This window comes from Sinocyclocheilus anshuiensis, unplaced genomic scaffold, assembly GCF_001515605.1.
Source record: "Sinocyclocheilus anshuiensis isolate Anshui unplaced genomic scaffold, SAMN03320099.WGS_v1.1 scaffold442, whole genome shotgun sequence".
Taxonomy (NCBI): Eukaryota; Metazoa; Chordata; class Actinopteri; order Cypriniformes; family Cyprinidae; genus Sinocyclocheilus; species Sinocyclocheilus anshuiensis.
Window position 1 is genome coordinate 813,597 of NW_015542354.1, and position 12,915 is coordinate 826,511.

Below are 12,915 nucleotides of genomic sequence, written 5' to 3' on the forward strand. Positions count from 1 at the left end.
GGCCTGGCCTGTGTGTGTATCCCTTATTATGTTCCTTATTTTTCTATGAAAACCCACGATTGTCCCTTATTTTCCTTTTCTGAACTTGGCAACCCTACTAGCAGTATATTGTCTTTTTCCGGATCGGATTTAGCGTAGCCTTTTCACTTTCTCATGCCACGTAAAACGTAAACACGTCAGACATTTTTGTAGAAAACATAATAAATGTCTTTGCAGAAACAAGCGCGTGTTGTTGCAAACTGTCAAAGTCAAGCGGAAAAAGACAATATACTGCTAGTATACTCACCTCTTTGAGTGTTGAAACCAGCGGAGATGGCAGCACGGTATAAAGTTGCACATTCCAGCTTCCTGCGTTTCTGATTCTGCCTCATAAAACGAAATCCAACGACATCCATAATAATCCAGCGCGACGGCAACATGCTGTCATGTCGTAAGACAATATCTGTACTGCAAACCGTATTGCTGTTATTGTTGTTTTTAGTGTAGGCATAGCAATGCAACAGCATTGCCATAGTAACCAACGCACATTCAGTAAAACGAAAGAGCGCTTATGGACACACAAATCGGATATGAGGGGGTGCGACACACTGTGTGGACAGTCAGTTATTCAAATCAGATTCCATCCGGATATGCACAAAATCGGATTTGGGCTGACAGTCTGAACGAGGCTAAAGTAGCTCGAAACAGATTTGCAAAAATCTGATTTCATGTAGTTCGTTGCCATTCAGACTATTTAAATATGATCGGATTTCAATCGGATTTGCACAAAAATCGGATTTGGGCTGACAGTCTGAACAAGGCTTAAGTCCATTTAAGGCAAGCCATGTCACTCGGCGGCCATCTTTAAAATGCCTCTAAGGGCATGCAAGTGCAGCTCCTATCACTTTGTATGGGGAAACATCAAATTCTCCCAAACTGTTCACAAAACTTACGATTAAGTTTCATCTTTGAAATCTGACAACAACTGTGTCATAAATGTTAGGTGCATCTCAAATCGTGTACGTATGCACTATTCTATGATGTTTTGTAGCATAAATAGTGCTAGTAGTGCGTTCACACTGAAAATTCCAAAAAGAAAAAGTGCACTTTAAATACCCGTATGATGCACTTAAATACCAGAAAAAACGAAGTGTGGAATGTTGGACACTTCATGCACTCAACTGTCGCAGCTTTAATTACATCGAGAAGGGGGAGGGGCTATCAAACAAAATAACCTTATATAATTCATACACTACATGGTTGAGTACATAGTGTATGAGTGCATAGTGTATAGTGCGTCATTTGGGACGCAGCTGTTGTTTCTTTTGCTCAAATAGTGTTATAAAAAGCTTATTTCTCAGGCTAGATCAGCCAGTGCGCATACGCAGTCCTAGGCGCACATCTCAGAACGCTGACTGTTTCTATAGCAACCGGGACTTCTAACGGCAGCTGTGACGCGCTGACTTTACCGATTCGCTCTTTCATTCAGAAGGTGGGGCTTTCTGTGATTGAGCGGCCATATTAAGCGTTGCATTTTTCCCCATTCAAAACTATACGAGTGACACGTCTTGGGTGTTCTATGATCTTTGTTGTGTTGAAGCAACACGCCTCTGGCAACCTTAGTGTAATTTACTGTTATTCAAATGTGAACTAAGCCATTATATGAAATAGCTAAACATTTAAGTAAACATTTTCAAGTGTGACCTCTTTGACCCCACCAATTGTTTTGAAACCAGCAACTAGTGATGGGAGAAACAAAGCTTTTCGAAACATTGAATCAAATGAACCAATTGCTTCGAAAAATGATTTGATGTTTCGAAGCACTTGAAACAGCACATGCTGGTGACACCTGCTGGTGAAAACGTTGTGAAAGCATCAAGAACTCAGACCAAACTTACAAAACAAATGGAAATGTTTTTTTAGAAAAAATTTTTTTTTAAATAAATAATAAAATATTAGTGCTTGGGTTATGTGTTTTATTTAAGTATAATCAAACCCTTAACACACAACTAAATTAATTATTTAATTAATTAATTGATTTATGTAATTATTTAATTAATTAAGTGTTTTCATTAGAGCTGTCTATAAAAATCAGCAGGCAAGAGAAGTGTTATAAGTCAGGAGAAGGAGGTGGATTTAATTATATGGTAAGCTCATTTTTTTATTTTTAAGGTATGATGTGATTTGTAGGTTGAAAGGACTGAATGATTTTACACATTTTTAAACTATATAGCCATCTGTGTTAAAGGGAAGTTATCTTTTGTTTAACCCACAACACCTGGCCCTGAATTCTTTATTTTTTATAGTAAAATTTCATGGGATTTCATGTCACATGATTAGCTGGGTAACCAGAAGTGGTTCATTGGTTCACTTTGAGATCAACACCCCCTAGTGGTGAACCATCGGAGTTTCAAAACGTTTCAAAACAGTGTGACGTAACGGAGCTTTGTTTGCTAAAATCACGTGACCTGGCCGGTTTGATACGCGCTCTGAAACACCGATTCGAAACAAAAGATTCGCAAATGTTTCGAAGCTTCGTGAAGCAGAGTTTCGAACGTGCCCATCACTACCTGGAACAGCATTCTTTTTTATTAACCGGCCACGGCAACATTTAGACTGTCCAATTAAACAGCAGTAAACATCTTGAATAAGACGGCTGCTTGACTTTAAAGTTCCTTTACAGCAGTCGGAGCCCATTTTAATTACATGTCTTATCTTTGTCAGCTCAGTCTCTCTTGTTTTCCTAAAACACCTCCTCCGTTTAATTGGATGTGATGTCTAACCCTCATTAGGTGATTGTAGCCGTATAAAGAGCGATCATGTGTCATTATTAGACCAACTTAGAGAAGTACAGTGACAGATCATGCTGAGCAAAGAGCCTCACATACATACACGCACATAAACAGACCTACAGCCAGGCCTTTGCTTGTTTTGAAAGACTCATTTCTTTTTAGCACATCCGTCATTTTCGCAGCATCGTTTTTTTTCCCCTCTGAACCAAGACCAATTTCAAAACTGGTATTTAAGGTTATGGTTTTAGACAAACTGACCCTAGATGAGGGCAGAAGGACAGCTTCCCTCCAGTGCATTATTTCTCAACTTCAATAGCCCTATGATGAAAGCTAGAAGTGAAAACCGACGGACCTGTTCTCGACTAGCAGTTAAAAATCCACGTGGGGGAGGGGTGGATACCGCAGGGAAGTGAGCGCGCCTTCATCCGAACTGCGGCTCTCAATATCCCATCTGCATTACAATGAGGTTATGGTTCTTCAGCGAACACAATCATCAAACATCTCTCTCTTGGTATTCTTCTGCTTGCTCTCACACATTCTTCCAGTAAACACACCAATCCAAACATGGCAAGAAAAATTATCCTGTTTAGCAGCAAATTAAGTAGCATCAGGTCATTGCGGAGTAAATCATCACCTCAAGGAGACCGTAAAGGTCAGGATCACCGATGGAGGAGGGTACATGATGCTTGGGAACTTACAGAGCCTTTCTTACACAACCGACCACTTAAAACCCCCAGGCTCTTCAAAGACATTTAACTTGAATTGAATGAATTTTACCTTTTCCCTGATTCAACTCTTCTCGAATCTTCTTCACTGCTGCCAGACCCTCATGTTCTTCATTCCCAGCTGAAGAAGAGAAAAAAAAGATAGAAAAGGACCATATTAAGCATACTAATAAATATCACACTCTCATATATTATATATATATATATATACATACAGTATATGGCCAATGTAGAATGTATATTAGCGAATCAGTAAAAGCACAAATGAATATCAAGATAAATCTGCTTTCTAAGTGGATTCCCCTTTATTTGCTCAAGGCGCATTTAGTAGTTTGGTGCTAATTTAAAAAGTTTGAAACAAGGGTAAGTTCACCCAAAAAAGACAATTCTGTCATTAATTAGGCTATGCACCCAAGTCGTTCCAAACCCGTAAGACCTTCGTTCACCTTCAGAACACGAATTAAGATTTTTTTTTATCTTTCTGACCCTGCATAGACAGCAACGGATCGGACACATTCAAGGCCCAGAAAGGTAGTCAGGACATTGTTAAAATAGTCCATGTGACATCAATGGTTCAACCCTAATGTTATGAAGCTACGAGAATACTTTTTGCTGCTTTGTTTACGTTTTGTATATCTGCGTATATCTCTTATATCCTTGTTTCCATTTCTTCTTTTTAGAGATGCACCCGATACTGGGCTCTTGTACTCGTACTCGTTAAAATGCCAAACGTCGATACCACACAGCATGTGATAAGTGCCATATTCAGACAAAGAAACACCGACAACAGAACAACAGACAGCAGAATGGAGTTATAAGAGATTAAGGATGTCTATGAAGTATATGTATGCAATGAATATAAAGTTAAACATTCAGTATTAATGCCTGTATAGCTGATGTGCGCGAGCTGATAAGCAAATCTGAGTGGATTGTGCGCGCGGCGGCGCAGATGCGCGAGCTTGTCGTGTGAATATACCTTTCTCACAGACATCACTGGAAAGTTTGTAGTTCGGTCGGATGTGTCAAAAACAAGTAAGTAAAACAATGCACAAGCTACTTAACGGTAGGGAGGGAGAGAGAGAGAGAGAGAGAGAGCGAGAGAGAGAGCGCAATTCTGTTGTGTGATCTTTGATGTTCACTCACTTAGCACACGCATCATTTGGATTAAAACTAAATCGTAAAAATAAGACCATTTGCCTACTACTTGTCCGTCTCATTCTGCACCAGTACAAATACGTGCACGTGTTGCTTGCTTGAGTGTTTCTGCATTATATGAGTGGCTTTGGAATATAAATCGCAGCACGTTTCAGATGAAAGCGTCACACCACGTGAAAGTGAAACTGAGCGGTGAACTAATTTTCGGCAGCCGAAATTTCGGTGCATCTCTAATTATTGGCGACATCAGAAATGGATATTATATAATAGATGCTTTTTTGAACATTTTAGCAATTTAAAAATATTAAAAAATGATTTTTTTACACGGCACCCCTGCTCTCGACAGACGGCACCCCAGGGTGCGTTGGGAAACACTGTTCTAAACTATAGCGAATAAACTGTTATAATGTGAGAAATGTTGAAGGTGTCTGAATAATTTTTTTTTTTACTGTATCTATTTGATAAATTAAGTTAACAAACTGACATTATACATACTCTTTTGGTTTCTGTACCCAATATTTAAAAAATGTACAAATGCAATAAAAATATCGGTATCGGTACTCGGTATCGGCAAGTACCAAAAATAAAAGTATCGGTATCAGGCGAGTACTGGAAAAAGTGGTATCGGTGCATCCCTACTTCTTTTTAATGACGAATATATAATATTGATAGCTGCTAATATAGACAGCTATTTCCTCTGACGCAGGCGCAAAACAAACACGTGTTAGTTTGCAGTCAGCTGTAGTCTGTGCGGTTTGTTCAAGTGCCGATTTTGGTCCAGACGCTGCCAACGCGAGGCGACAACACCGTCGGCTTTCATCGCCTCTAGTTCTTTTAAGTCGGCTTGGTGTGTCCTGGCCTTTAGTTCATCGTCTGTATATTCTGGTTCAAATAAGTAAGGCTGGGCAAAAAATTGCAAGTGATCCTCTCTATCGAAATCTTCAGAAAAGTTAATAAGACTGTTTTATGTACAGCGTGTGTTTTTTTCTGCTTGTAAACACAGCAAAGTGCATTCTGGTTCTACTACAGAAAGCTGGCTCTTGTGTCGGTCGCTCCACGCGCATGTGTCGTGGTACTCCTGTGAATGTGCATCGAAGACTGACAAGGAAGAGAAAAAATAGTTGAATTATTTTTGTTTTCTTTGCACACAAAATGTATTCTCATAGCTTCACAACATTGCAGTTGAACCACTGATGTCACATGTCCTGACTACTTTTCTGGGCCATAAAACGTTTCAGTTGCTGCAGGGTCAGAAAGCTCTCGGGATTTCATCAAAAATATCTTAATTTGTGTTCTGAAGATGAACAAAGGTCTTATGGGTTTGGAACAACATGAGGGTGAGTAATTAATGACAGAATTTTAATTTTTAGGTGAACAATCCCTTTAAGAAATAAACTGTGTTTTTGTGAAGAATCATCTGAATGGTTTACTGTCACACGAGATGAAGACTGTACTCCTTTTTTTTTTCTTCTAAAAGAAGGTTTTTAATTAGATGTATTTCGGCATGTTGAAATGACGTTAAATGCAGTGTTTCACTAAACGCTAGAGAGAATTCTTACTCTCATTGGCTGCTGCCCCTGTAGTAGTGTAGTTTTTTTTTTTTTTGGTGATGCAAAGACCAAAAATTAGACAGTGGAACACACTTATTACCAAGATTTACCAGCAAAGACAACATTGGCAAGGCAAACACGAGGTGGAAAGATATAATGAAGGAGAAAATCCTGAGTAGTAGTGATGACAAAGTTGCTTCTTTTTTTGTTGGACAGCTTAGGGAATTAATTATTCTATAGACTGCTCTCTAAAACTCAAGTATCAATGTCATTTACATAAAACTCAGAGACAATTATGCTGAGCCATGTCGACTGAAATGACACAAAACACAGTAATGTTAATGCAAGCTAAAAAATTACTGAATGCACCTTCAATCAAATTCTTCAAAAATGTATTTCAAGGAAAAATACTCCCTTTATATATAAATTCATATATAACGTGGATGTTTCAGGGCACATTATCAGAAAAATAAGGTATTTTAAATACAGTTTTACAAGGTAGCATATTACCACTTTAAGTTTTAATATAAGTAACATACTGTTAAGGTACTAATGAGCAACATTTAGGAGTAGATGATGTACAAAAATATACCTTTGAGGATAGGCTCCTTCCCCAGTGACAAACAATTTTACCATTTTTTTCTGACAGTTTACCAACAAAGAGGCAAAGATTTACCTCAGGTTTCAAGCAGCAATTGCACAACAATTTTAGCACACAAACTTTTACCAAAAGGCTTTAACCAAAAAAAAGTACATATACAAATTCTGTCAAGTTCTTTTCCTACACATACAGTACCCTAAGAAACCTGTCCTGCATTTGAATGAACATCTGAGGAGAGTTACTCTTGCATAAGCCCTTCTTATTGCCTTTTATGTGAGGCCATACTTCAGGAGAGAGCTCTTATTGATAATGCGGACTGGCAGGGAGAAAAAAAGGGGGGAAACTTTGGGTTGGTGCTCCGTTAGCACCAGTCATACTTATAACTGACTGTATGTGGTATGGAAAATATTAAAAATCAATCAGAAGTAGCAGAAAACCAAATAAAAGGCTGCATAACTACAAGAACTGATCTGTAAGCTGGAGTCAAGACACTAATGAAATGGATTTGATTCAATGATTTGTAATCAGGAATGAGATGATACTATACCAATGACCACATGCATGTCCAGGCTGGCTAGATGTCTGGAAATCTCATATCCCATTCCTCTGGCTCCCCCTGTAACTATGGCAACCTTTCCATTCTGCTTGGGCAAATCTGGGCAAGACAGGAAATTATGAAAAAATTTGAAAATTGTGATTTTTTTTGTTGTTGTAATATCTAAAAAAAAAAAAGATGTTTTACACTGACAAGGATTGTCTTTGTTTGGGACATATCCTGTCATCCCTCTGTGAGTGTTCTTGGATGTGCCATGGTCTCAGGGATCATTAAATGTGGAAACGGCATCCTACACTGATGAAAACAGCATAACCTGCTTTTGTGATAAACCTACTAATGATGCTATTCCTTCACTCTTTTGCTTTATGGGTACTTATTATTATTAATTTTGTTGAAACACTTGTGTTTTCAAGCAGAGAAATTATGACAATCATCACTGATAAGCAATGTTACTTTTTGTTGCCATTTCCATGTTAAAATGTCCAGTTAAAATTAGTTAATTGCAAAGCTTACATTTTTCAGAACATAGTCCAATAGTGCAAACAAGTCTTAAAATCAGTGTTTTTTAATCATCTCCTTTTTTTTTCTTCTTTCTTTCTTTTTTATAGCTAATCCGGTCAGGCTTCAGAAGATTTAAATATTTCTGATACAAAAGACCATTGTTAGGATGGATTTGAGTCTAATCCTTTTGCTTTGCGCTAGGACATGGTTGCACTTTAACAGTGATTTAAATTTAAATAAAGAGACGTCTACAATTGCAATGGAACAATCTTAAGTAGAAACATGTGATTAGTTTGTGATAATGCATGCATCACTGAATCTCTGGCAACACTCTAAATTACCCAAAGTATTCTATAAATTAAATTACATATTCTTTAATAAATGGGCATAAGTATGTAGACTATAATTTAAATCCAGCATTTCAGCCAGAGGCTAATAAACTTATAAGACATTTCAAACAAATACATTATAAATACAGTACATTTCTAACTATTTAAGTGAACATCAACATCAACCCATATTATGTAATCACTTTTAATGAAATGTATTATAAAGTGTCTATAAAAAGACCTCAGCTTTGGAGTAAACAGGTCAAAGGTTACAGTCGGCTATGTTTAGATAACAAATGAGAAACATGTTTAAACTATTTCTTTTAGGATTATGCATAATAACAGCCAAGTTAGCAGCCATAATATGCAAACTCATAAACTGTTTCAATATCAGAAAGTATGTTAAAAAAAAGTAGACAAAAAATAAAAACACTGTAAACGGTAATAATTTATCTCTAATCTCTCATATCTTTTACTGACATTTTTGTTTGTTTATTTTTTACAGTAGAATATAAATAACAGTCTCCTTTCATTAACTTACACCTTTCACCATACAATATAAGTGAGCGGGCACTGATTGTGTTACTCTGCCGCGCAACTAATTTCGTTTATCGGGGAAAAAAAAAACATACTGTTTCGGAAGAACATGAACGTGAGCAAATAAATGCAGAATTTTTGTTTTCGCGTGAACTGTCCCTTTAAGCGCACTTCTCACAAAGCGATTCTAAACGTCCCCAATCTACACCTGACAGCTCCTAACTACTGAATAACTGTTTGAGCTGCTGTTCGACAATAAAACAAGCGCCCGTCAGGTCACTACAAATCCGTGACCATAAAAACCTCTAACCTGGCAGGATGAAGGATCTGTTGAAAAGCTGGTATAGAAGAACTTTGACGCCGTCTAAGTAGAGTCTGACGAAGCCGAGGATACAAGGCAAAAGCCACCACATGTTTGAAGATGACAGCGAGTGTCTCAGTATTTACGCTCCGTGCTGAAGTACAGCAGGGTTATCAGCTGTTTGTTCGATAGCTCCGCTTTCTACGTCAATCACCGTAGACACACTAGAGAGTCTGGATGCAGATTTACGGGGAGTAACCACTACCAAGAAAGGGCGAAACAAATGTAGCTGAAGAAGATTACCAACAAACTTTTAAGAAAAGTAAATAGTGCAGTCTACGGAAGCCCATTTCCACCACGGAATAAAGCGTCTCTCAGTTCTGTCTTTTTTTTTCATCGCAGTTCTGAGAAAACAGCAAGTTTATATCGCTGACTTTTTTTTTCAGTTCTGAGAAAACGCAGTTCTGAGAAAACAGCAAGTTTATATCGCTGATTTTTTTTCCTCAAAACTGCGAGAAACAAAGTCTGAATTGTTTAATAAAAAATTTAAATTGACTTTTTTATTTTGTATTCTGTGGTGGAAAGGGCTCCATACAGTGTAGTTAAAGGGATAGTTCACCCAAAAAAAATCAGTTAATGTAAGTGAAGTGACGTGGCCAAGTATGGTGACCCATATTTGGAATTTGTGCTCTGCATTTCACCCATCCAAGTGCACACACGCCGTGAACACACACCGGGAGCAGTGGGTAGCCATGTGCTGCGGCGCCTGGGGAACAGTTGGGGGTTTGGTGCCTTGCTCAAGGGACTCTCACCTCAGTCGTGGTATTGAAGGTGGAAGAGAGCACTGGCTAATCACTCCCCCCAGCAACAATCCCTGCCGGACCTGAGACTCGAACCCGCGACCTTCGGGATACAAGTCCGACTCTAGCATAACATAGTGTAGCATAAATAAATAATAATAAAAATAAATACTATGACACACAATGGGTACAAGAAACTGTTTGATTACTCACATTCTTCAAAATATTGTGAAGAAATTCACAACTTGAGTGAGTGAATGATGACAAAAATTTAAATTTTTAGGTGAACTATCCCTTTAAGAGATAGCCTACCCTCAATAAAAAGAGAGATTTTAGTGGCCAGTGCAGATCTAATAACTAGAGAGCTAGCCAACATAATGCAGATAGATACCCTATAATAAAATTTCATGATAGGAAATAAGATAAAACTGCTAAATTTAACTGAACTGTTTTTTTTAACAATATTTACTCAAAGTTCACAATTTATTTGCACTATTTTTAAATGTAACTAGGTGGAATAACCTTCCATGTGTGTGTGTGTGTGTGTGTGTGTGTGTGTGTGTGTGTCTGTGTGTGTGGGGGGCATTGTCAGGTTAGATTTTATGATGACCTTAATCGGCCAGTTGGGTACAGTTATCAGCCGATGCAGATTAAATATTGATAGACTGATAGATCAAAATCTCTTATATGTTATGCAATGTTATTTTATGATGTATGATGCAAATGGGTGATATAGGCCATTCTGTACGAGTATGCTTTTTATCACCTTCCAGCCCATTTCCCCCCTGTAAATTTCAGTTTATTTTATTTAATATAATTTTTTTCCCCCTACATTTTGTAAACTGGGGAGACCCTCAAATTTAGCAGTTTACTTTAGATTCTTCTCTAAATAAGTAAAACTCCAGTACTGAGGACCCACCTACCTGAATGTTTTAGATATCTCCCTAATTAAAACACCTGATTCAACTCATCAGCTTTTTAATGTGTTAATAACAAGACCTCTTAAAACATTCTGGGAAAACTAGAGCTGGGATATAGATGCGACAGATGTTCTCGCGCCATTGAATTACACAACACAAGATGTGCTTTTGGAACATTCTCAAATCTTGCTGGATAACATGGATCATCAGGTTTACTTGTGGAGATGCCAAATCACCAGCTTAAGTTCTGCTGTCAATTACCAAGACATTTTGAAATTCATGTTTATTTTTCAGTTAAAACTGTCACTTGAATTGTTATGCTGACAATAATTTGTCATGAAAATAGTTATATTAGAGAAATGCAAGATAGAAGCATTTCCCTTATTGGTCTTCCTCTGTCTCTCTCCCTATATATACAGTGGGTACGGAAAGTATTCAGACCCCCTTCAATTTTTCACTCTTTGTTATATTGCAGCCATTTGCTAAAATCATTTAAGTTATTTTTTTTTCCTCATTAATGTACACACAGCACCCCATATTGACAGAAAAACACAGAATCGTTGACATTTTTGCAGATTTATTAAAAGAGAAAAACTGAAATATCACATGGCTTTTATATATATATATATGAATAATCTCTGGCTGTTATACTCTATATTCTTGGCACCAGCAGTTTTTTTCTGTTGGGAGCAAACAGGTATTTATGTAGCCTACTGTCATACAAGGGGGATGTGTGCCATGAAAACCCCTGAAGAGAGAGAAACGCAAACCTGGAGCTCAGCTTTGGTGCAGTGACAGCAGGTTGTGGAGAATCCTTGATGTTCGACTAGTACTATGTAAACAGACATTTTCTACTGGAAGTGCTCTCAGGCCTTATAAGTAGGGATTTTGTCTGAGAAAAGAGGCTGAATGTCTTAGATTGTGGAAACTGAGCAATTTAAACATGGACCTGTTACTGAATTTTTATAATGTTTGAGAATTCAGGGGGAAAAAAGGAAAATGTTGGACATGGGTCAAAGAGGCTGAGGTGTGACAAAATGACAACTTTGTTTTCCACATCGGCACTCAGGATTTGTCCTCAAAGGTTAAATCCATGCCACTTATCAAAAACTAATAATTACGTGCCATTGTGACCTGAGGAACTTCTGCCTTGCTTCCTCTTCTTGTCTTCATCTCTTTTAGCAGGCATGTTTCTTTATCCTTTCAGGGCCAGGGAGGTTGCTTCCCCTGAGCATGTTCTAATACTGACCTGAATCCCTACTCACACTCGTTCTTTCCAGAAGTGCTAAGCCTCCAGACAAACAAGCACTCACGCATAAACTCGATCTTCTCTCTCTCTCTTTTCCTCTTACTCTGGATGCTGGATAGCAAAACAGCTGTTGTATTTCCCCCTTCAGAGTTTGTTTGTATCTGCAGACTCCTTGTCAGAATGCATTCAGAACAACAGCACTTTTAACCTGGGAGCTCCAACCCTCCCCCATCTCTCACTCTACCGCTTCTTATTTTCTCTCTCTCTCTCCGGTTCCACTGTTCCAAGAACAGTTGTGTAATTTGTTACATATGTGCACATGGAGTGTAGTTGGCATTCAGAGCATGAGCGAAAATTCTGTCATTATTTACTCACCCTCATGTCATCCAAACACAGTACTTTCGTAACCAAAACTTAGAAGATCAAAAAAGATCATAAAGGCATCATAAAATGAATCCACATGAATCAGGGGGGTTACGTTTTGTGAAGATCTAGGATTGCTTTGATGACAATATTTAATTTAGGCTTTTATTTACATCTAAACAATGATCAAAAAACATCACATATGGTAAACACAGAAGCTCAAATGTGAGTGGATTCATATGGATTCATTTTACAATGCCTTTATGATTATTTTGGATCTTCTAAGTTTTGGTTACATGGCTTTTTAATGGAGGGACAGAAACCTCTCAGGTTTTAGTTCAAATATTGTAATTTGTGTTTTGAAGATTAACCAAAGTCTTACAGTTTCGGAATGACATAAGTTTGAGTAAATTATGGCAGAATTTCCATATTTTACTTACATTAATAATAATGTAATTAATCAATTTGGCATTAGGACTTATTTCATATCACCTCTCAGCTTCATACTGTTATTGATAGTGGTTTTAAGGCATGAATATAATGGGTAGCTGTGTTAC

General features: G+C 37.7%; 1 protein-coding gene across 3 annotated transcripts in view; it reads right to left on the bottom strand.

Moving 5' to 3' along the window:
* LOC107691604 (dehydrogenase/reductase SDR family member on chromosome X-like) overlaps positions 1-9,223 on the bottom strand; it is a 47,008-nt gene extending 37,785 nt beyond the window's left edge. For 2 of the 3 annotated variants that reach the window (XM_016490285.1, XM_016490284.1), the window contains exons 1-3: positions 9,036-9,223; positions 7,350-7,457; positions 3,549-3,617 (exon numbers count right to left, since the gene is read on the bottom strand). In XM_016490285.1, coding sequence (XP_016345771.1) covers positions 3,549-3,617; positions 7,350-7,457; positions 9,036-9,138 — 280 coding nt within the window. In that variant the 5' untranslated portion in view covers positions 9,139-9,223. The remainder of the gene's footprint in view (positions 1-3,548; positions 3,618-7,349; positions 7,458-9,035) is intronic. The other variant, XM_016490286.1, reaches the window with a different exon arrangement.
* Positions 9,224-12,915: the final 3,692 nt, after the last annotated feature.